Below are 23,236 nucleotides of genomic sequence, written 5' to 3'. Positions count from 1 at the left end.
CCATCACTTGGTCTAACTGACAAACCCTCGGGAAAGCAAGCAAGCCATTTCTTCCTTCTCTTCCTCTGATGACTAGAAGTTGCTCAGGACATGAGATTTCGACTGTTAGCAATGAGGTCAGGGAGGAGTAGCAATGACTCAGAACCAGCCTCAGCCTACTCCAGGGCCCCGCAATTGGCCCGGGAATCTGGGCTATGGTCAAACAACTAGACAAGCCCAGATTTCATGGCTATCAGTAAGAACATCAGCTATTTACAGGACTGCAATTCAGCAAAGATCCCAAAATATTCAGCATGCCAAGAAGGCGAGCGGGAGGTAGCTCAGGGTGCAATAATTCATCTTGGGAGCTCCTACCTCCCTTAACTATTCCCTAATAATACTGTCAACTCAGAAGAAAAAAGTAAAAAGTGTTTTTGAAAACAGCACACAAGTCAAAATGCAAACTAGTAACTAAAGAAATCACTACTCCTCTGAGTACAAGTTAGCCCGTCCTTGCTTCAATCCTTCCTAACCCGTGTTAAATTCATGAGGAAACGAACTGCGCGGCTGATCACAGAAAGACTTACGTGATTCAAACTCCTTCACAGCTAACAATTTTTCTGAAGGTGTTCTCTCTGGGTGAATTTTCTAGCAATTGGGGAAGAAATCACACAGATACAGATTTTTTTTTAAACAACAAGTGTAGAAAGTGGTACTTTCAGTTTTACATCAACATAAAGAAAAAGTAACAATTCTTAAGAAGTAAAGCAAGCTACCCAAGGAGTCCACCACCAGGGCTCTCCAACGACCAAATCCAAAGCCTCCTCTAAAACGCTTTTTAAATGCCCACCGTGTACCTAACACCCTGATAATACTATGCACACAGTAGGCTCGGCAATGCCTGTGATGGGAGAGAACAGGGCCGGAAAACAACTTTTTAGGGTCCTTACTTAAAAGGACTGGGTCTACAGACAAACCATCCTATTTATTATTTCTCCTTCTAAAAAGGAACAAAATCAAACCCCCATCCATTTTACACTTTCTTTAAGCATAGGCTAAAATGATCTCAAATTCTGTGTTTCAAAAAGAACACTTTTGGTTGTATCTGTGAGCCCAGATTCACTTTAAACGTGTTGCTGGCTTTATTCTAGACACCCCAAGAGGAGCTAACAATAGTAAACCCGCTAGGCTTTGAGAACATGAATAAACTTGGTGTTGACAAGAGTTCAAAGGCAGAGCTCAGGAGCTGGCCCAAGGCCGTGTCTTTGTAATCTGGCTATTCAATTTGGGGATACAGGTGGTCTAGCAGGGCACACTCACCTCCCTAGTTAACATGTTAAGCCTCCCCTTGGTAGTTTGGTAGCCTGTCTCCCTTAATCCTTTGCAAGCTACTAGAATACAAATGGTCTGTTTTTTTAATCATCAAGTCCTATAGAGATGAAAAGATGGGCAGGTAACTTTCATTTAATACACTATTAGTAGTAGTAGTAATTATAATAAAAGTTGAATGAAGCTTATATAAACTCATCTTTGCATTCAGACTACCCTCCCGGTGCCAATATATTTCAATAGTTCTTTTTCAGAGCAGAATCTTCCATTCACGGGATGCATTTTTATAAGATTTATAAGTCATCTCGCTTGGGAAAGCTTTTCATTCAGGAAAGTCTAACAGCCTCTTCCGAATTCTTAACACATCACTATAATTATCATCAATAATTCAGGGGAACAAAATAATAAAGCACCAGACTGGCCACCCAATCCTCCCAAGATGCGCAGAGATCCCATCTGATGACTTACTGACTCTGACACCTCACCCGGTCATCCTATTCCCTCTGACTCATTCAGCCCAAATACTCTGCACCAATTTAAAGACAACTGTTATTAAGGATCCGAAAGTTAACCTCCTGCAAGGAAAACAATTCCAATGTTTTGGTTTCACTCTACAGGCAACCCATGAATGGCTTTGGTTACTCTCAGCTGGTGGGGTAGCATTTCAGCAAGCACCCAACCTAAGCTGAACACAGTGGAAAGATGACCTCAGAGTTTGGAAATGTTCTACTTCTGTTTACACCGTCCAGGACCCTAACTTGGCGTGGGGACAGATACATGCTAATCATTTCCATCACATTTGGCTTAGATTAAAAAATAGAAAACCTTTAAGGGTAGAGGAGGGCTAGAAGATATATGGAAGAAGGAAATGAAATGTCAACTTTTTCTTTTTCTAGTCACAGGGTCTCATTTACTCTGTTGTTCAGGCTGGAGTGCAATGGCATAATTACAGCTCACTGCAGCCTTAAGTTCCGGTGAGTTCCGGGTTCAAGCAATTCTCCTGCCTCAGCCTCTGGAGTAGCTGGGACCACCAGTGTGGAGTAGCTGGGACCACTGGTGTGTAGCACCATACCTGGGTAGTTTTTTTAATTTTTAAAATTTATTATAGAGACTGGGTCTCGCTTTGTTGTCAAGGCTGGTCTCCAACTCCTGGATTCAAATAATCCTTCTGCCTTGGCTTCCCAAAGTGCTAAGATTACGGTTATGAGCCACTGTGCCCGGCCAAATTTCAGCTTTAAAAGATTTATAGTCCAGAGGCCCTGCCCCCAACTTCTCTGACAACATTGAGGAGCAAGACCTCCACAGCCTGGACATATGACTTCTAAGCTCCACGCTGCCTATTTCATGGGGTCACAAGGAAAAGCCCTATGGCATTTTCCTGTCCTCTTTTTAGTTTGGGCCTTCCAAGGTTGGGTGTCTAATTATCATGCAAGCAGCAAGAAATGACCAGACCAGGGGAGAACAGTCGGTGTGGTGGCTAAAACAATTTCATCTTGGATATTGATGTACCATGTTGATTTCCGGTTAACTCCTGTTCTGGGAATGCCTCTAAGATTTCTACTTTATCTACAGCTACCTTAAATCCTACCTTACGTCAAAACAATCTTGAGCACAAATCTTGCTCTCAGGCAGATTCAGAAAGCATCCTTGCCTTTCCTATTAGCCCTGGGTCTGGTGGGTAACGGCACTGGGATCCACCATCTTGTCTTGCTGCCGCCCAAGACATTGGCATGGCTTCAGTATGTAAGTCCTAGTAAATGTTTCTAAGAAACAATTTGTCAGCTTCTTTCTTCTGTCTCTCAGCTTCTTCGGTCTTTGAGGGTAAGTTTGCATAGGCCTGCCCACCACGGAATAGTCAGTGTTGGCATCATTTTTGGAGAAAACCATTGATGACTATCATCTGTTTCCATCAAGGGCACCTCTTTCTTTCCTTCTTCACTTTGTTTTCAACTCTCGTCCTCTCCCCCTTGCCTCTATTTCTACACACTCTTTCTCTTCTTTGCACATGGTCATAGTCATGGCTGTCCCATCCAATTCTTTGCCTGCTTATGCACCAGCAAGAAAGTAAGGGGCTAGGGAAGAGCAGAATATTGCACAGGATAGGGGAACAGAGTACACTCTTCAAGTCAGAAAGGAAAGAGGGGAAAATCTGAAAGCTGCTAAGACCAATCTGGTTCCCTAGGAAACTAATTATTTGGGGTCAGGGTTTTCATGTCATGTTTTTCTACGTAAACCTGTCATGAAAAAAGCTCAGAACTTCAGAGCTGTGGCTATGCTCCTGGTCTAGGGTAAGCAACATCCTAATTTCACAGGCACACAACAAACCAGATTATGCCTGGTTTCCTCCCTAGGGACAGGGTGGTATTTTCCCTACCCTTGTCCACGTGGATATGATAGGAGATGGAGTCGAAGGATGTTTAACGAGAGATGGTTACCACAGGTCAGTTACTCATCTTTCTGACCTTTAAACGAAAAATGAAATAAAATGCACTTGAACATTATCCCATTTCCTCACCTGTTTGGCCAGAATCCTTGCTGTGAGTCTTACAGTCTCCGAGGGATTCCAGTTTTCCCCAAAAACAACCATGGGAGAACATTCCAGCTTGTGCATGGGCCAATCTTCTTTCTGGGAAGATTGAAAAACATTATTAAAAAAACAGCACATACACTGGAATAAAGTGTGAGAGAAGAGGATGCAATGAGTTCCCCTAGTTAAGGTCAAGTAAAATATGTTTCCTTTTGGAAAACACGAGGATGCTCACAAAAGCTAGTGATAAAAACATCCTTTAAGACAGGATTGTATGACCTTTACTCAGGCCTGGTCAAGGTTGTTGGGATGAAAAGATCTGCTGTGAATTTTCATCAAGTTCCTCATGGCTTTCTGCAGCCCCTCATTATTCCAAACAACACATGCACCTTTCCATCATCTGTGCAAGCTGTCAAATTGCATGGGGAGGGGTTTGGGTGTCGGCCATTGATTTGGCTCTCCTGCCTCACAGGTCCACTCTGGCTTTGTTTTCACGTCAGGGCAAATAACGGAGAGCTGACTTACACAGCAATGAGTCCCTTTTACAGGTGATTTTTTAAAAAGCACAAATGAGAGTTTCGTCAAGGGCAACCACTGGAAATATTTAGGAATATTTAGGACTTCCCAAAGATTCACTGGGTAAAACAGTAGTATTCTTTCTAACATACGCCCCGAAGCTTTCCTGCCCCAGGTAGAGGGATGAAGGATACGCATTTGCTACTGAAGGGTGGAGGCACCATCCCTTGAGATGGAAAAGGCACTGAGAGAAGGACACCATGGTGTTTTGAAGGCTAAGGGAGGAAAGTTTTTTTAGGACTGGGGAGTAAATGATGATGCCAGGGCTGGAGACGGGCTTAGTGTGAGATGACGGAGAATGTGATTTGGAATCATGGAGGTTTGCTGATTTTCATAAAAACCAGGTTTGGTAGGATGATGGGTAAGAAACAACTAGGAGCAGATTCAAGAGAGAATGAAAGGAGACATGGCTTAGAGTAGTGAAGAGTTGCAGGGGATTTTTTTTTTTAGACGGGAAATATCAGAGCATGTTGTATACTGATGGGAGCCCTCAGACACTCTCTTTCACGATGGAATTGGGTACCGTCCTGCTCTGTCCTTGGCCTTCCCTAGCTCAGAAAATGGCCATAAATGCTCAGGCTAGGGAGGCTGAGGTGGGCAAATCACCTGAGGTCAAGAGATTGAGACCATCCTGGCCAATATGGTGAAACCCCCGTCTCTACTAAAAATACAAAAATTAGCCAGGTGTGGTGGCGTGTGCCTATAGTCCCAGCTACTTGGGAGGCTGAGGCAGGAGAATCACTTGAACCCAGGAGGCAGAGGTTGCAGTGAGCTGAGATCACGCCACTGCACTCCAGCCTGGGCAACAGTGTGAGACGACTCTGTCTTAAAAATAAAAATAAATGTTCAGGCCAGAAAGCTAGAGTCATCCCTGATGCTGCTCCCTCACTCACACTCCACATTCAGTCAGCTCTGGCAAATCCTGTCTCTGCCTCGAATCTGATCACTCCTCAGCTCCCCAATCTTTCTACCCGGCTGCAGCCCCAACATCTATCATGACAACTGCCCCGCCACTGCCTCTAACTGGATGCCCGCTTCTGTCCTTGCCCCCCATGGACTAGGCTCCGGAGAGCAGCCTGAGGGATCCTGTGGACACAACTCAGATTAGGCCAGTCCTCAGCTCAGAACATAATGGCTTCTCATCCAGACAAAAGGCCAAGTGCTAAAGGTGACCTAGGAGGCCACCCGTGATGGGAGCACCCCTGCACCACTCCCAGCCCGTCATCTCCCACTGCACTCTCGCCTGCCTCACTGTACTTGGCCACAGCAACATCCTGGCCGCTCCTGGAGCCATGCACTTGCCTCGAGGCCCTTTGCACTTGCTCTGTTTTGTGGCTAGCGCTCTCCTCTCCTGCATATCCATGTGGCTCCCTCCCTCCCTCCTCTCCAGCACTGCTGGAATGTCTCCTTCTCAAGATACTTGCCACAGTCACCTGGAACAGCACTTCCCCATCACTCTCCCTTTCCTTGCTTTCTGCTGCTGCTTGGTATTTCTCACCACCTGAGCATATTACATATTTATTAGTTGTTTGGTTTAGTATCTGTCTCTCTCCAGTAAAATAAAGAAACTCTGTTTTGTTCATGGCTGTAACCCCAGAACTGACAACAGTGCCTGGCATTTACTAGGCACTCAATATAGTTGCTGAAGGAATGAAGATGTCTCCCTACCCGCTTCCCTCCACCCTGATCCCTGAAGAAGGAAGCACATAATGTCACTTAATGATTTAATGCAGTATGTGGTACAGCCCCTTAGCTCAAGTCCTGGGCCAAGATGTTCTGCAGAGTTAAATAACGCCGCACCGAATATAACTGAGAGCAGGGAGGGAAAGAAATGACAAGATATGCACAAGGGAGAAGAGGATCTGTTTTTAGCCAAAGCTGAAAATGAGAGCATGGTGATGAGGCAAAGAGGTAGGAACAGGTGGGGCTGGCTCACTACAGACTAATCAGCTTCCTCCTCAGCTGCAGAGCAAAGAGGAAAAGACAGAGATGACCCTCAGGATACATGAGGGGAAATGGGGACCCACCAGCTGGGGACAGATGGATCATTAACAACTATAGACAAATGCCCACTATGACTCCAGGAACTCCAAGAAAACACCAATTTAAGACATAATCTCTGTCCCTAATGGGCCTGTAAGCTGTTGTTTTCTGAACTGAAGGTGGTGCTTTGGTGTTTAGCAGCTACAATGAATTCCTGGGAAGTTAAATAGGAACATTTGTTAATATAATTAATTTATTATTTATCAATTTATCAATGTAATTGATTTAAAATTAATGTTATTGTAAATATTACGAAATGGTGACATTTATTGATATAAATGTCCTCAAAAGAAGGGAATTAAACTATAAGGAACGCTCTGGGAGGAAAGCAGAGTGCTGTGAAGCAGGAGGGCTACTGACCTGGGACTCACGGATCCTGCATTTTTTCATCCCCACTCTGCAGCGAAGCAGCTGTGGGACTATGCAAGTCTCTTAATCCCTTTGCGCCTGTCTCCTTGGCTGTAAATAACACGATCCCTAAGTTACTTAGCAAGTCCAGGATTCTGAGTCTACGAGTTTACACCTTCCAACAGTGATAATCAGATAGGAAGCTTGAAGACGACCAACAAATGGGGGCCAAATAGGGAAAATCGAGCATTCATACAAACACAAAGGATCCCATCAGTGGATCCACAAGAAGCACTCAGAACAGTGCCTGGCACATGCTGCACTCTGAAACACTGGTAATTGTTCATTCATTCATTCAACAAGTTCTACAACTGACCCTACAGACAGGGATGGGAGATGAAGTCTTTGACATCAAGCAGTTTATGACCATGTCAGCACCAGGGTAAAAGTAAGAGCACCTACAATTAGACACAGTCCCACTCATAGCATTTAAATCACGTAGCTGGATAAATTCAAGAACATGCAGAATCAGGTTAAGTTTCATCAAGGAAAATTTACCATAGTAATGTTTCACTTTCTTTTTTGAAGGTGGATTAAGGGAGGAATGGCAGAGATATACCACAATGACACTGCACAGCTTTAATTCTTAAAAAAGGAAGTTATGATAGTATCTAGCAGAAATGGCAGGTTTTAAGCATATTTTGATATATTCTCTTCTACCATAGAGATGGTCCACATATTTTAGAGAACCTGACAGAGGCAACTACCCTAATTTTGTCCATAAGAAATTATAAGCAACCAGACTGAACAAAATTGAAAAAAAATTAGGCTAACCCGATGAACAGGAATGAATGTTATAAATTACTTTGTTTTATTTTTGAATACCGGCAGTACTGTTGTATACAGAGTGATTTTGCAACTCTTTATGCTTTTTAAGACGTAACCAATTTTTCTAAAACCTTTCCTACTATTATTCTTCAAAATTCAAGTTAGTGCTTCTGCCCTGATTGCAATCCTTATAAAATTTTCTGTAAACTAGGATCTCATTTTCCAATAAAACAAAATAAATTAAAATACATACACAGGTACAGAAGGGATTCAGAAAGATATAGACCAAAGTACATGTTACTAGTGGTTTTCTCTCAGGGGATAAGATTATGAATACTTGTTCTGTTCTTTTCGTCTCTACTTTCTGATTTTCCCATAATGAGCACAGATTGTGTAACTTAATCAAATCCATAAAAAAGGTGAGATACGGAATTTTTCATACTGATGGTCCTCTTTTAAAACTTCTAATTCATTTTCTTTTTTTTGAGACAGACTCTCGCTGTCACCAGGCTGGAGTGCAGTGGCACGATCTAGGCTCACTGCAACCTCTGACTCCCTGGTTCAAGCGATTCTCCTGCCTTAGCCTCCCCAGTAGCTGGGATTACAGGCATGCACCATCATACCCAGCTAATTTTTGTATTTTTAGTAGAGACGGGGTTTCACCATGTTGGCCAGGATGGCCTTGAACTCCTGACCTTGTGATCCTCCCGCCTCGGCCTCCCAAAGTGCTGGGATTACAAGTGTGAGTCACCGCACCTAGCCAATTCATTTTCAATTAAGATAATAACTACTGTGCATGACTTTCACTTTTGTGCATAGTCAGAAATGCTTAAAGATGCATAAAGAGTTGCAAAATTGTCTCATGGTGCACTAGCATTTCCAGCACTGGAAGAAAAAGTGATTATTATGGCATGCAGTTTTCTGCTGAGCAAATACGTTGCCTTCCTGGATAAGGAGACTGGATTTTCATCACGAAGACTCCTTTCTGCCTCTAGCATTTGGTGTTTTCTATTGTTCTAACAACAAACACAGTCTACTTGTACACATTCACATGTGATTTCTTAAAATGTGGAACAGGAGAAAAAGTCACAGGATTTCTGCTTTCCACTAGCATGATCCTTAAGAAGGGTGGAAAAGCAATCAGGTGGAACTTGACCAGCTTATACAAAGATGGCCCATGCAGCTTAACTACCATCACTAGACATATGCTTCGTTCTTATAGTATTCTCAAAGTAAGTGATGACACATACTCATTCGCACGCATTTTCTTATTACTGGTGATGTTAAATATTTAGGAAAAAAAGATGGCCCAAATTTAAAATGCTTCCTATGGCTGACAGGAGTGAACTGAACCCAGACTGAACCTACGACTCTGGCCCCATTACACTAATCACCCATAAGAACTCCATTTATTAGACATTTTCTATACTTCAGTTATTTTCTAGTCAATGACAAGGGCCTACTATTTTCTCACATGTTCCTCATACCCACTTAAAAAAAATCCCTTCCTACTTTCAAAGCTTACACATAACGCCCTCAGCTCCAAAACACAAAGGTTTTCTTCTTTATATTCACTACAGTTAAGAAATGTACCCTAGAATGATCTACTGCACAATGATTATTTTATACGATAACTTTCCAAAACTCTTCTCTTGAAAATATCCTAGTATAATTTATGGGTGAATGAATAATATACTTTGCTTCTCATATTTCGAAAAATAAATACAGTTCATTAAAACACACAGGTTACAAAATAACACGCCCAACTAAAAAGGAATTTCTATTTCTTTTATACTTCCTCCCATTACCCTTTCATGCATTAGCAATTAAAATCTTTCCTCTGGCACCATCACACTGAGTCAAGTGAACTAACAGGGAAGTAGCGGGACAAGATAAAACCAAATTGTATCAAATAAAGCAAAATCCTAAAGCACTAAAGACAGAGGAGGACTTAGGGAGAACATACATCATGGCCAGGATCCCCTAAGAAGCCTTACTCCGTGTAAAGAGGAAACTCCCAGGAAGCAATGAGAGCCTTTAGCACTCTTGGAGAGGTTTCTGGCCAAGGCAACAATAGATGCAGCTCTTCCCTTTCACATCCACTGAAGGCCACTTCACTTTCTCTGACATTCCCACAGCACCTCCTTTCCTAGAGGGCCCTCACTTCTCCTGAGCACACTATTATAAAGGGGTGAAAGCCCTCCCCAGGTAATGGGTAAAGTCTCGTCTCCATTCTGCTGCTGCTTGATCTTGGGTGATCTTGGGTGACCCAACCACTTGGGACTCTGCTTTCTTATCTACTGACATGTTGAACTCAATAACCTCCATCCCAACTCCACCACTGCTGTGTGGCACTGACCACCTGATGACTCCAGGAGGGCAGGGTCTACCTTTGAGGAAGGACCAGTTAATTACTAGCAGCTGAGGGCCATGCTTTTATAGGTGGAGAATCAATTACCTTCCTCATCGCTGCTCTTGTTTTGTGCCACGTTTTATCCTTTAAGCAGAGCCTCTACTTTGATCCCATGCAAGCACTCCCTTAAGCCGAACCCTGAACACATTTTTATCTGGAGCAAATGCCCCAGATTCCTCCCTAATGATTTCCTTTACGAAGCCCTTGCACTACCCTTTATTTCTAGGCACTTACTTTTATTAAACCTTTATGCCTGCTCTATCTCTTTATAATACACTGCCCACACTTATTTAGTTCTTCGGTACTAAAGGATGAAAAACCTTAATGGTCATTAGCCTGTTCCTTCAGCAATGGGAGACAGATGAAACAAAAATGAAACTTACAGGTCAGATCCAGCCTGCCACCTCTAGAAACAAGAGGCTTCAGGAGCTGTGGTACCACTCACCTCCTAGGAGGGTACTTTGGTCACGGGTTACTTAACAGAAGTGTAGGAAAGCCGAATTGCAGAAGTAATCCTCAGTGCTCAGGATGCCCCTGCCCGGAAACTGAGTGAGCAGTAGGGGAAACTCCATCATGAGCCTGGACACAGCAGGTTCTCTTGGCCTGCAGTCTTGAAACAGTAGAATCCCCTAACTGTTTACTCCATTCCTGGGGTTCCTTGCTCCCTAGGTAACTGTCTCATTACGAAGTGACCACCTGTACGGTTTTGTCTTCTAGGGCAGGATGTCTAGACTATTCAACTTCTTGTTGTAAAGTAATCAACTGGCATTGTGGTACATACAGGTTGGGATACTGGTTAATGTGAGCCTCCCCCAAGGGAGGACACTCCCTTATTATATGCTTACAAATGAGGTCTCTAGGAATCTGGGATTCTAGGTCTTGGGACAGGGAAACCATAAAGGGCATCTCAAATTCCAACTTGGGCCATGACGATTCATCAAAATACTGCCACCTCATAAGGCCTCACAGAAGACAGTACAGCAGCATGCTCAGGAGACAGACTTGGAGGTAACTCCACATGCCACACACTCTGATGGTATCTATTAATACACTGTTCACAGCTACTTAGAGGAGTTAAGACTCATTTTGTAATAAGCATTATTTACACAATGTACACCACACCATCAGCACTCTCAGGTTCTTAGAATCCAGCCATTCTCTCAGGCTGAAAAACCAAGCCCCTTAAATCAAAACGATGCTGTTTATTTCTTTGCATAAAGTTAAGCTTTAGTCTAGCTTGAATTACACAAATTCAATTTCCTAGTGGACAGTAATATGATTATTCATACAAACTTCTCACATCTGTATATAGGGTTACAGCTTATATAAAACTTTAATATCTATCACATCACGTGGTCCCTAACTCCCCAACTCACCAAGGTAGGCACCATAGTCCTCAGTTCAGATTTAAAGAAACTGAGCCTCGCAGATGTTTTGTAACTTGGCAAGTTCATAGGGCTAGTAAGTAGCAGAGCCAGGACCTGCTCCTGGGACCATGGCCTCCTGCCACTCCATGCTATTTGATCTGAACTACATGTGACTCCCTATGCTTACTTTGCTACAGTACCAGAATGGAATGAGTTAATTTTTCTAGAAGTGTTTAACTTACATATAGAAACAGCTAACTCATCTGGGAGGCCTAGAATCAAACCGTGTATTTTGCAGGGCCTGCTGATCTCTACAATGCCATTGCACTACTCTATCTACAATGGGTAGGAGCAAAGTATGATCTTTCCTCTTCAAAAGAAGGCACCCTCCCCGAAAACTCAACTACAAGCTCCATTTATATTCTCACTGCCACACAGGCCGACAGCCTCCGGGAGCCTGCTGTGGGAAACACAGGGAAGGGGACTGTGCATATGGTCTTCAGAGCCAAGGCAGAGTCTGAGCTTCCCAAGCCAAGGTCTCAGCCTGTGCTTCATTCTGGGGAGGGGCCGCTGTCCCTGGAGCGCTACAGTCAGATGAGACACCCGGGCTTAGCAATCTCTCCCACTGCTAAATAATGCTCTTTGAGGCCTTTCAGAGGCCAACAGTGTAGGAAGGTGGGAAAGAAAAAAAATGAAATAGTGGGTAATCTGAAGTGGACCAGGGATGGGGCTGCAGGGTAGGGAGGGAGAAGGATGACACAAGGTATGGAAAGCACAACAAAAAGAGATGCAGATATGGAGAAAATCTTCCCTGTCCCGTAGAGCCAGCCTTTAATAGCATCAGCATTTCCCAAGGTGTATTAATAGGTTCCCTTTAAAAATAAATGCCAGGGGGAGGTACAGAGAGATGGAAGAAGAAGGCTTAGAAATTCACAATGCCATACTAGCAAATTCAAGACTACAACAGGTTCTGAAGTAAAGAGACCACGTTCCCCTAAGTTGTTTGAACATGAAATGCATTTTCTGTGGAACACCTACAAACATTTTGTGGAACACGTGTTTACTACAACAGTTTGGGAAGTATCACTCTTAGGCCCTCACAGAGTCTACCAAGAATTCCTCCAACATCCTCCTCATTAACCTTCCCATTTCTACATTTCAGGATTCATTTGAGACTCATTCATCCTAAATCCCTCAGCCCTGGCTGCTCCTGAGGTACTGGCCCCAGTTACGAGTTCAGAAAAGCCCCCCTCTGGCTATGCAGAGGCTGGACCAGGGGCTCACCGGAGTCTGGCTGCAAGCAGGTTGGATTCAAACAGCCCGAGGGTAAGCTGTAGCCTGCTATGGAAGGATTTATAAAAATACAATAAAAAATTTAAAAACTTAAAGATAGCTTTTTTTTTTGAGATGGAGTCTCCCCCTGACGCCCAGGCTGGAGGCTGGAGTACAATCTCAGCTCATTGCAACCTCCGCCTCGCAGGTTCAAGTGATTCTCCTGCCTCAACCTCCTGAGTAGCTGGAATTACAGCCACCAAGCCCAGCTAACTTTTTTTGTATTTTTAGTAGAGACGGGGTTTCACCATGTTGGTCAGGCTGGTCTCGAACTCCTAACCTCGTGATCTGCCCACCTCGGCCTTCCAAAGTGTTGGGATTACAGGCGTGAGCCACCACACTCAGCATTTTAACATTGTTTGTCGTCTCTGCATTTCTATCTGTTGCTGCGGTCCTTGGGGCAAACTCTCAAACTTGCTAGCACACCTGCCTATATCTAACATGGTCTCCTCCTGCAACTTGATTTTGGTCCTGCATACAGCCTCGAACTGTTACTGCCTATCACTGGCTGCCTGTGAGGTCAGGGTCAGCACACACCCAAGGATATCCAGTCACATCCTACACTTTCCAGCTCTGACTACAGGAGGGCGCTGAGGAATGCCACGACAAGGAAGAGGAGGACTTCAGAGGAAATTAGGCCCTCCCTGCCAGCTGGCCCAGCACCTACCTGACACTCCACATTGCAGTAAAATGCCTGCTTGCATCTTCCACATTTGGACAATCCTTCTTTCCTTAAAAACAGAAAGGGCACTGTAGTGGCAAGAGGCACAGAAACGTGAAGCTGCACATTTTATCATGCAATAGCAAAAGCCACCTGGTTGGAAAGCAGAGCCAAGGTTCACCTTACCTTACTCTCCCACCGAGAAGGCGCATGTTCCTTAATGAGAGTTTGACCAGATTCAGCCCTTGAGGAGTGAGTGAGTCAAAGAGTGCATGCACTCACATTTACTGAGCCCACCAGTATGAAGAGCGCTGTCCAAAGAGATGAGGGACAGTGGCTCTTACTGACCAGTGACCTGGCCAAAGACGCCAAGGCCAGGAACGTCACCTGTACTACTGGTCAGTAGTTCAGGGCAAGTTAAGGTTCTTATGTCCTGATTTTCCCATCTGCTAAAGAGGCACAGACATAAACCATGTTGTAGGTTTGACCCCATGAAGATGGAGTGTTGGGCTGTACCTACTCTGCTGAAAATACCATGTGAGTGACAACTCTCATTATTTAGAAATTGCAAGTAATGCAAAGATAGAATTTAGTATGCTAGGACTATTCAATGTTGTTCAGAAAGCTAAGTTTAAAAGTGCAACCTAGCAAGTGGAGACAGATTCTTTTTTTTTTTTTTTTTTTTGAGACAGGGTTTCACTGTGTCACCCAGGCTGGAGGGCAGTGGCATAATCCTGGCTCACTACAGCCTCGACTTCCTAGGGTTAGTCCATTCACCCCCATCAACTCCCAAGAAACTGGGACTACAGGCGTGTGCCACCACACCTGGATAATTTTTGTATTTTTTGTAGAGAGAGGGTTTCACCATGTTGCCTGGACTGATCCCCAACTCCTGGGCTCAAGCCATGCACCCACCTCAGCCTCTCAAAGTGCTGGTATCATAGGTATGAACCACTGTGCCCCCGCCAAGACAGACTCTTGAATACGGTATTATGGGCTCTGATTGCTACACACACCCATTTTGTCAGTGTACTATTTAGCTATTCTTCTGCTTCTTCCTAAGGGGGTCAATTCAACTTATTCATAGTTATTTTATTTTCCTGCTTCCCACAAAGGACAGGGACATTGCTGCTTCCCAACTGTTCGGTGCTAGTATGTATTGTGTGAGATGAACCAAAGCTTTTCAAAAGCTGAAAAGCCACTGAATTAAGCCATATACTACAAAACTCTTTACTTTTTTTCTGAAGTCAGGAACAATTGCATTGTTTAAGTCAGAGCGCAATCGGTCAAACCTGCTGTCTAACTCTTGCCCACCACGGTGAAGCCAGCTACTGGCCTTGTGGAGACACCAGACACCATGAAGCGCCTGCACTGCTGCAGAGCCACCCTGTACCACCTCATCCCACCTCCTCTGCAGCCCAGCAGAGCTGATGGGGACGGGGGTGTGCGTGGTGGGGCTGGCATCTTAGAATACAGATCTACATAGTCACGCTGCAGAATCCTCCGTGGCTTCTCGTCAGCAAGTGGTAGTCACCACACTCCTCCTACAGAATCAAGGAAGTTTTCCAAAAATTCTCCTGTTGGAACTAAACAGACTGCCTTGCAGCTTTCCTGACAGCACTTGGATTCCAAGAAGCAGACTGAAGAATGTGGGAGAAAAACACATCTTGGGGTTGAGGCATAAATAAATATTCCAAGTTTGCACATCTCAATAGTTCAAAAAGGAACCTGCTAACTTAGCTGATATATTCTCTAGCCTAAAATACTCCCCCTATCCCCCAGGGTATATCTGAAGGGATTCAACTCTGAGTTTGCATTTTGGAATATAAAAGAAATAAGATGCACAGACCCTTGCTCTCTCAGGAAATGCACTAAAAAATCACGGTGAAGTGACTCGTCAGCAAGTGCTGGATGATGCGGACTGTGCAGAAATGCCCAGGGGAGGAAAAGCAAAGACAGCAGAGCCAGGGAGGAAGCTTGCAAACCAGGAAATATAAAACGGGTGGGAGATGCTTCCCTTTAAAAATGTCCATCCGAAAAGTCATCTTTAACGTTTGTTTTTATAGGGGGCAGGTTATTGACCTCTGAGAATCTGGTTGAAGCTTTTAACTTTCTCTAATAACTCACCTTCTCCCCCAATGTGAATGAAACAAAAGAAGTCTGTAAAACTTCAAGGGCTTTGCTGAGATGTTAAATGCTGAACCACAACAAAAAAATTAAAGGGCGGTCAAGCACGGTGGCTCATGCCTGTAATCCCAGCACTTCGGCAGTGGTGGGCAGGTGGATCACCTGAGGTCAGGAGTTTGACACCAGCCTGACCAACATGGTGAAACCCTGTCTCTATTAAAAATACCGAAAAATTAGCCAGGCGTGGTGGCAAACGCCTGTAATCCCAGCTACTTGGGAGGCTGAGGCAGGAGAATGGCTTGAACCTGGGAGGCGGAGGTTGCAGTGAGCCAAGATCATGCCATTGCACTCCAGCCTGGGCAACAACAGTGAAACTTCGTATAAAAAAAAAAAAAAAAATTAAGGGCCGGGCGTGGTGGCTCATGCCTATAATCCCAGCACTTTGGGAGGCCGAGGCGGGTGGATCACGAGGTCAAGAGATCGAGACCATCCTGGTCAACATGGTGAAACCCCGTCTTTACTAAAAATACAAAAAATTAGCTGGGCATGGTGGCGCGTGCCTGTAATCCCAGCTACTCAGGAGGCTGAGGCAGGAGAATTGCCTGAACCCAGGAGGTGGAGGTTGCGGTGAGCCGAGATTGCGCCATTGCACTCCAGCCTGGATAACAAAAGCAAAACTCCGTCTCAAAAAAAAAAAAAAAAAAAAAAAAATTAAAGGGCTCAGGGGCCACCTAAAAGTCCATATGCAGGACTACCAAAGAGCCTCTGATACCACCATTAAGATCCTATAATGTAAAAGATTAGGAAATTATCATAGTTAAAAAGATATTAGCTTCACAACATACAAAAAAAAAAGCAAGGATTAATGCAGGTTTTTCTTGCACAGAAACCAGTAGTAAAGTTAACCTGAAACCAATACTTGTTTTGAGCCTCCACGTAACATCCCAGGAGAAAGTAGGCACTGGGCTCTAGGGAACTAAGAAAGAACTCTAAGTGAGATGTCATCAAAATAACACCTCTCCCAAAAGTCAGCCTTCATTTGAACCAGCTGGTCACCAAGTCCACAGCCATAAACAATAAAGAGCAAGAAGAAAAGGCTAACTTTTCAGTGTTGGCAATAGGACGTGTCATTTCTACTATCTATCTCAGTGCTTCTCAAAGAGGTCTGCAAACTGCTGGGGTCCTGGAGACCCTTTCAGGGAGCTGGTGAGAGACAGAATTCATTTTATTTGCTTTTTTTCTTCACTGTCTTAACATTTGTAATGCAGAAGGTGTAAGGCATAAAGGTGCCTGGAGGGTAGTAAACCTTCAGATGCCTGAGCATAAATTAAAGCTCAGGAAACACTGTATTCTTTTTTTTTTAGATGAGTCTGGTTCTGTCGCCCAGGATGAAGTGCAATGGCGCAATCTTGGATCACTGCAACCTCTGCCTCCTGGGTTTAAGCAATTCTCCTCCCTCAGCCTCCCGAGTAGCTGGGATTACAGGTGTGTGTGATGATGCCCAGCTAATTTTTGTATTAATAGAGACAGGGTTTCACCATGTTGACCAGGATGGTCTCGAACTCCCGACCTCAGGTGATGCACCTGCCTCAGCCACCCAAAGTGCTGGGATTACAGATGTGAGCCATCGCACATGGCATGAACACTGTATTCTTTACTGCCATACTGGCAGTAAGAGGGAGAAAGCCAGTCTCATGACTGTCCCTGATCATGCACTAATGAATATTAACTTTACTAAATCTTGATTCTTAAGTACGTATCTTTTTTGGCATTGTACAGTGAAGTGGGAAGAATGCAAAAAGTATTTCTGCTTCGTGCTGAAGGGCAATGGCTATCTCATGGAAGAGCACTGTGTGATCCCTGGTGTTGTAAACTGAACTAGCCACTTTCTTCTTGGAAAAATTCCTGCCCCGCCCCCCCTGTTTTTTCTTACTTGTAAGAATAGCTTTAGATAAACTGTGGTTATTCAGACTTGAGCACTTGGCAGATATATTACTGAAATGAATGAAGCGAGCCTGTCACTTCCAGGAAAACAATACTTGTTGCCAATGATAAAATCTGAGTTTTCAAGGAAAAATTAGAATTTTGGAAAACACAGATCTGTCATCCTGAACTTGACAGCTTCTCAATACTGAAGACTTGTCTGATGAGACTAGTGGTAATATTAGATATTATGATTTTTTTTTAATGTGGTTTGATGAAATGAGTCAACTTTCAGGAGATCCGTATAATCTAGGGAACTAATATTTTCCAAATGGCCAATGACACTGTTTTAAAAATTATGCATGGCAAAAAAGTCATTCCAAGTGTACAGTAAACCAATGGATTTTATCTCAGTGAATACATAAAGGTTCATAATATGGCTTCTGATTTCACGTCACAACTTTTAAGACAACATCAATTATCAAAGCTTAGTGATTAATCAAATAACAACATCCACATTTAACTGAGAAGGCCATCGAAATACCGTTCTCTTGCCCATTACATATCTATGTGAAGCTTTATTTTTGCTACATATTCCAACTAAAACATAACATGACAGACTGAATTCAGAAGCATATTTGAGACTCTAGTTGTTTTCTATAAATCCAGACATTAAAGAGACTTACAAAAATTTAAAACAAAAACACGATTCTCAGTAATTCTTTTGTTTTGAAAGATATTTCTCACAGAAAAATGTTAGCATTAATAGTTGTCATTTTATTTTATTTTATTTTATTTATTTTTATTTATTTATTTATTTTTGAGACGGAGTTTCGCTTTTGTTACCCAGGCTGGAGTGCAATGGCATGATCTTGGCTCACCACAACCTCCGCCTCCTGGGTTCAGGCATTCTCCTGTCTCAGCCTCCTTAGTAGCTGGGATTACAGGCACACACTACCATGCCCAGCTAATTTTTTGTATTTTTTTTAGTAGAGACAGGGTTTCACCATGTTGACCAGGATGGTCTCGATCTCTTGACCTCATGATCCACCCGCCTCGGCCTCCCAAAGTGCTGGGATTACAGGCTTGAGCCACCGTGCTCGGCCCTTATTTTATTTTTTTAAATTTTTTGTTTTGTTTTGTTTTGTTTTTCCATTTTTCTTTTTTTCTAATAGTTGTCATTTTAAAATGAATAAACACTTTATAATTTTCTCTGTTTAACTTGAAATATGATACATAATGATAGCTATAACTCACATAAACAAAAGTTCTCTGGGGTTCTCTATAATTTTTAAGAGTACAGAGGGATCCTGAAACCAAAAAGTTTGAAAATTGCTGATCTATTTTAGTAATCTCATCAAGTCTAAGGAGAAGCTATTAGTATCCCTATTTTTCAAATGAAGATAATAAGGATCTTAGACATGAAACAAGTAATCCAACATAGTGAGAGGTCTCACTCCAGTCTGGGCAATGGAGTGAGACCCTATCTTCAGAAAAATAAAAAAATAACAAATGCTGGTGAGGCTGTGGAGAAAAAGGAATGCTTATATGCTGTTGGTGGGAACATAAATTAGTTCAGCCACTGTCAAAGGCAGTTCGGAGATTTCTTGAAGAACTTCAAAGTAGGTGGCAGAATCGGAATTCACATTTTGTTCCCATCATGCCGGGGCATCCTTCCTTGAGTACTGTGACACTGGTCCAGGAGGGTAGACGCCATGCAACAAAAATAGTCTACGTGAGAGGATAAGCCAACAGTAACAACAAAGCACAGGAGAGGCAAGCTTTACCCCGGTCTGCATGATGTGCTGGCTCCAGTGGCATCCCATTAATGTCTTTGCTTCAAAGATGCAATGGGGGAGGGGATCTAGGATCATTTTTCAAAATGAGATATGGGGAGGAAACATCCGCACAAAAGAGCATCTCTCAACCCACTATGCCCCAGGAACAATTTCACTTGAAACAGACTGTAAGAAAACAAGGATTGATGTGCATACAGAGGGTCCCTCCTCTCATTCAGTATGGTAGGCCTGCATGTTTCTCCAGCATACCCTGGGAGAGTCCAAGCTGGATTGTGTCCTCCAGGAACCTGGTGAGAGAACACCGCACTCTTCACAAAAAACTGAAAAGCTTTGCCTGGCTCTAGGGAAGATTTTACTACATGTATGCTCATTGAACCAACTACCTGGTTATACGTGAATTTTACTTTTTAAAAATAATAATTTCAACTTATATTTTAGGTTCAGAGGTACACGTTCAGGTTTGCTGCACAGGGATTTTGCATGGCGCTGAGGTTTGGAATATAAATGATCCCGGTGGCCAGGTAGTGAGCATAGTACCCAATACGTAGTTTTTCAGCCCTTGCTCTCTTCCCTTTTCCTTCCTAGTAATCTCAGTGCCTAATGTTGCCATCTTTACATCCATGAATACCCAATGTTTAGCTCCCACTTAAAAGTGAAAACATGGCTGGATGTGGTGGCTCAAGCCTGCAATTCCAGCACTTTGGGAAGTCGAGGCGGGCAGATCACAATGTCAGAAGATTGAGACCATCCTGGCTAACATGGTAAAACCCCATCTCTACTAAAAATACACCCTGTCTCTACTAAAAATACAAAAAAGTAATCTGGGCGTAGTAGCACACGCCTGTAGTCCCAGCTACTTGGGAAGCTGAGGCAGGAGAATCTCTTGAACACGGGAAGTGGAGGTTGCAGTGAGCTGAGATTGTGCCACTGTACTCCTGCCTGGGTGACACAGCAAGACTCTGTCTCAAAAAAAAAAAAAAAAGAGTGAGAACATGAGGTATTTGGTTTTCCGTTTCTGCATTAATTTGCTTAGGATAAGAGCCTCCAGCTGTAACCATGTTGCTGCAAATGACATAATTTCATTCTTTTTTATGACTGCATAGTATTCTATGGTCTACATGTACCACATTTTCATTATCCAATCCACTGTTGATGGGCACCTACGTTGATTCTGTGTCTTTGCTATTGTGAACACTGCTGCAATGAACATTCAAGTGCATGTGTCTTTTCAGTAGAACAATTTATTTTCGTGTGGGTATATACCGAGTAAAGGGACTGCTGCGTCGAAAGGTAGTTCTATTTTAAGTTTGAGAAATCTCCAAACTGCCTTCGACAGTGACTGAACTAATTTACATTCCCACCAACAGTGTATAAGCATTCTTTTTTCTCCAGAGCTTCACCAGCATTTGTTATTTCTTTATTTTTCTGGAGATACGGTCTCACTCTGCTGCCCAGGCTGGAGTGCAGTGGTATGATCATAGCTCTTAATTATGGCTGCAGCCTCAAACTCCTGGGCTCAAGCGATCCTCTCACCTCAGCTTCCTGACTAGCTGAGACTACAGGGATACACTACCATGTCTGACTAATTTGTTGCCTATTTTGTAGAGATGGGGGTCTTGCTATGTTGCCCAGGCTGGTCTCAAACTCCTAGCCTCAAGTGCTTCTCCTGCCTCAGCTTCCCAAAGTGCTAGGATTACAGATGTGAGCCATGATGCCCAGCCACATCTGTTATTTTTTGACTGTTTAACAATAGCCATTCTAACTGATGTGTGATAGTTTCTCATTGTGGTTTTGATGTGCATTTCTCTGATGATTAGTGATGTTGAGTATTTTTTCATGTTTACTGGCTGCTTGCATTTCTTCTTTTGAGATACCACTTGTATGTCTTCTTTGCCCACTTTTTAATGGGGTTATTTGTTTTTTGCTTGTTAAAATTAACTTCCTCACAGGTTCTGAATATTAGACCTTTGTCAGATGCACAGTTTGTGAATATTTTCTTTTCTACTCTGTAGGGTGTCTATTTACTCTGTTGATAGCTTCTTTTGCTGTGCAGAAGCTCTTCAGCTTAATTAGGTCCCACTTGTCAATTACTGTTTCCACTGCTTTTGAGGACTTAGTCATGAGTCCTTTGTCAAGGCCAATGTCCAGAATGATATTCCCTAGCTGTTCTAGGATTTTTTAGTTTGAGGTCTTACATTTAAATCTTCAATCCATCTTGAGTTAATTTTTGATATGATAAAATGTAGGAGTCTAGTTTCTTTCTTCTGCATATGGCTAGCCAGTCATCCCAGCACCATTTATTGAATAGGAAGTCCTTTCCCCATTGCTTATTTCTGTTGACTTTGTCAAAGATCAGATGATTCTAAGTGTGCAGCTTTACTTCTGGGTTCTCTATTCTGTTCTGTTGGTCTATATCTCTGTTTTATACTCATACCATGCTGTTTTGGTCACCAAAAGTATAATTTGAAGTTGGGTAATGTGCCTTATAGTATAATTTGAAGTTGGGTAATGTGACGCCTCTGGCTTTGTTCTTTTTGCTTAGGATTGCTTTGGCTATTTGGGCTCTCTTTTGGTACCACATGAATTTTAGAAAAGTTTTTTCTTATTCTGTGAAAAATGACTTTGGTAGTTTGGTAGGAACAGTGTTGAATCTGTAGATTGCTTTGAGCAGTATGGACATTTTAACAATATTGATTCTTCCAATCCATGAGCATGGAATGTTTTTCCATTTGTTTGTGTCATCTCCAATTTCTTTCAGCAGTATGAATTTTCTTAACATAAGTCCTCTTGGGCCAGTTTGCCTTCAGAGTAGAGAAGAAAAGCTAACAGTTTTTGATAGCTACTGGCATCGATAGTGAATAACATAAGAATGGCTTGATCTATTTTGGTTTGAGTGATTCTAGATGAGGTGGGGTGGGGGTGGGGAGGAAGCCCTGTTTAAATTATTCAGACGCGTGCTTCAGTTCTTTCCATAGCTAGCAAGAGATTTAAACTCTGTTAAGTCTCATGGCTGAAATTCAAACTAAAACTGGCTGAGCTGGTACCTGCACTGTGTGTGTGTGGTATATGTGCTTGAGAGAGGAGAGAGATCCTGCAAGTGTTTGACTATTGCTGACTGAGGAGTTACAGCCAGAGAGAAACTTCATATGGGCTATTCATTTTCGCTGTAGGAATATACAAAGCATTTGGATAACTCTGTTCCTACAAAAGACACAGTCGTAAATCTACCATTTGCAATGTAATCTGATCTGAATTATCCAGGAGGCAAAATAAAGAAAAAATTTCCCTAAAAAAAAAAAAAGAACTGAAATAACCCCAAAGTTATGGAGCTAAAAGGAAAGTGAAGAGTGAATCACTAATAATCTCTCACAGTGGTTCTCAACCTTTACTGTCTGGGGCAGGGCTCATCAGGTTTCATTCAATTGGTATGTGTTGAGCCCAGGCACTAGGACTTTTAGAAAGCTCCCAGGAGACTCCAATGTGCTTCCAGAATGCAGAGCCATGGGCCTATGGTAACACATTGGGGTGGAGTGGCTTTTTTGTGAGGAAACTGCTGTATACAGTTGCAACACTCCGCAAGGCAGATTCTTTAGATTTTTCTGAGATTCTTAAGCATGAATCACAGGATGAATCAGGTTGTTTAACTACCTTGATGATGAATGTTTACGTTAATAAAAGTGGCTGACCCTGTCCTTTCTAATCTATGATGAAGTATGCTAGAAGCAGGTGCAAGTTTTAAGAAGGAAAAGCCCCAGCTTTCGTTCTGCTGCTTCTTGATTCCTGTCTCACAATTTAGCATGAATATGATGAGTTATTCTTCCCACTTTCCTATCTCAAATCCTTTTTTCTTTCTGGTACTTGATGTGCTATGTGATCTTGGGCAAGTTATTAATCCTTTCTGAACCTCAGTTTACTTCACGGTCAAATAAAGATATCATTTCCACCTTATAGGTTTGCTATGAAAGTTAAATGAGAAAATACAAG

At 42.9% G+C, this 23,236-nt stretch overlaps 1 protein-coding gene across 1 annotated transcript in view; it reads right to left on the bottom strand.

Moving 5' to 3' along the window:
• Positions 1–23,236, bottom strand: part of SMYD2 (SET and MYND domain containing 2) — a 56,228-nt gene that overhangs the window by 18,042 nt on the left and 14,950 nt on the right. Inside the window, exons 2-4 of the mRNA XM_012459643.3 lie at positions 13,410–13,473; positions 3,824–3,934; positions 567–627 (exon numbers count right to left, since the gene is read on the bottom strand). Of these exons, the coding sequence (XP_012315066.1) occupies positions 567–627; positions 3,824–3,934; positions 13,410–13,473 (236 nt within the window). The remainder of the gene's footprint in view (positions 1–566; positions 628–3,823; positions 3,935–13,409; positions 13,474–23,236) is intronic.

This window comes from Aotus nancymaae, unplaced genomic scaffold, assembly GCF_030222135.1.
Source record: "Aotus nancymaae isolate 86718 unplaced genomic scaffold, 86718_ANA_hifiasm-v0.15.2.pri h1tg000032l_0, whole genome shotgun sequence".
NCBI classification, from domain to species: domain Eukaryota; kingdom Metazoa; phylum Chordata; class Mammalia; order Primates; family Aotidae; genus Aotus; species Aotus nancymaae.
This window is presented reverse-complemented; position numbering and strand designations above follow the sequence as displayed.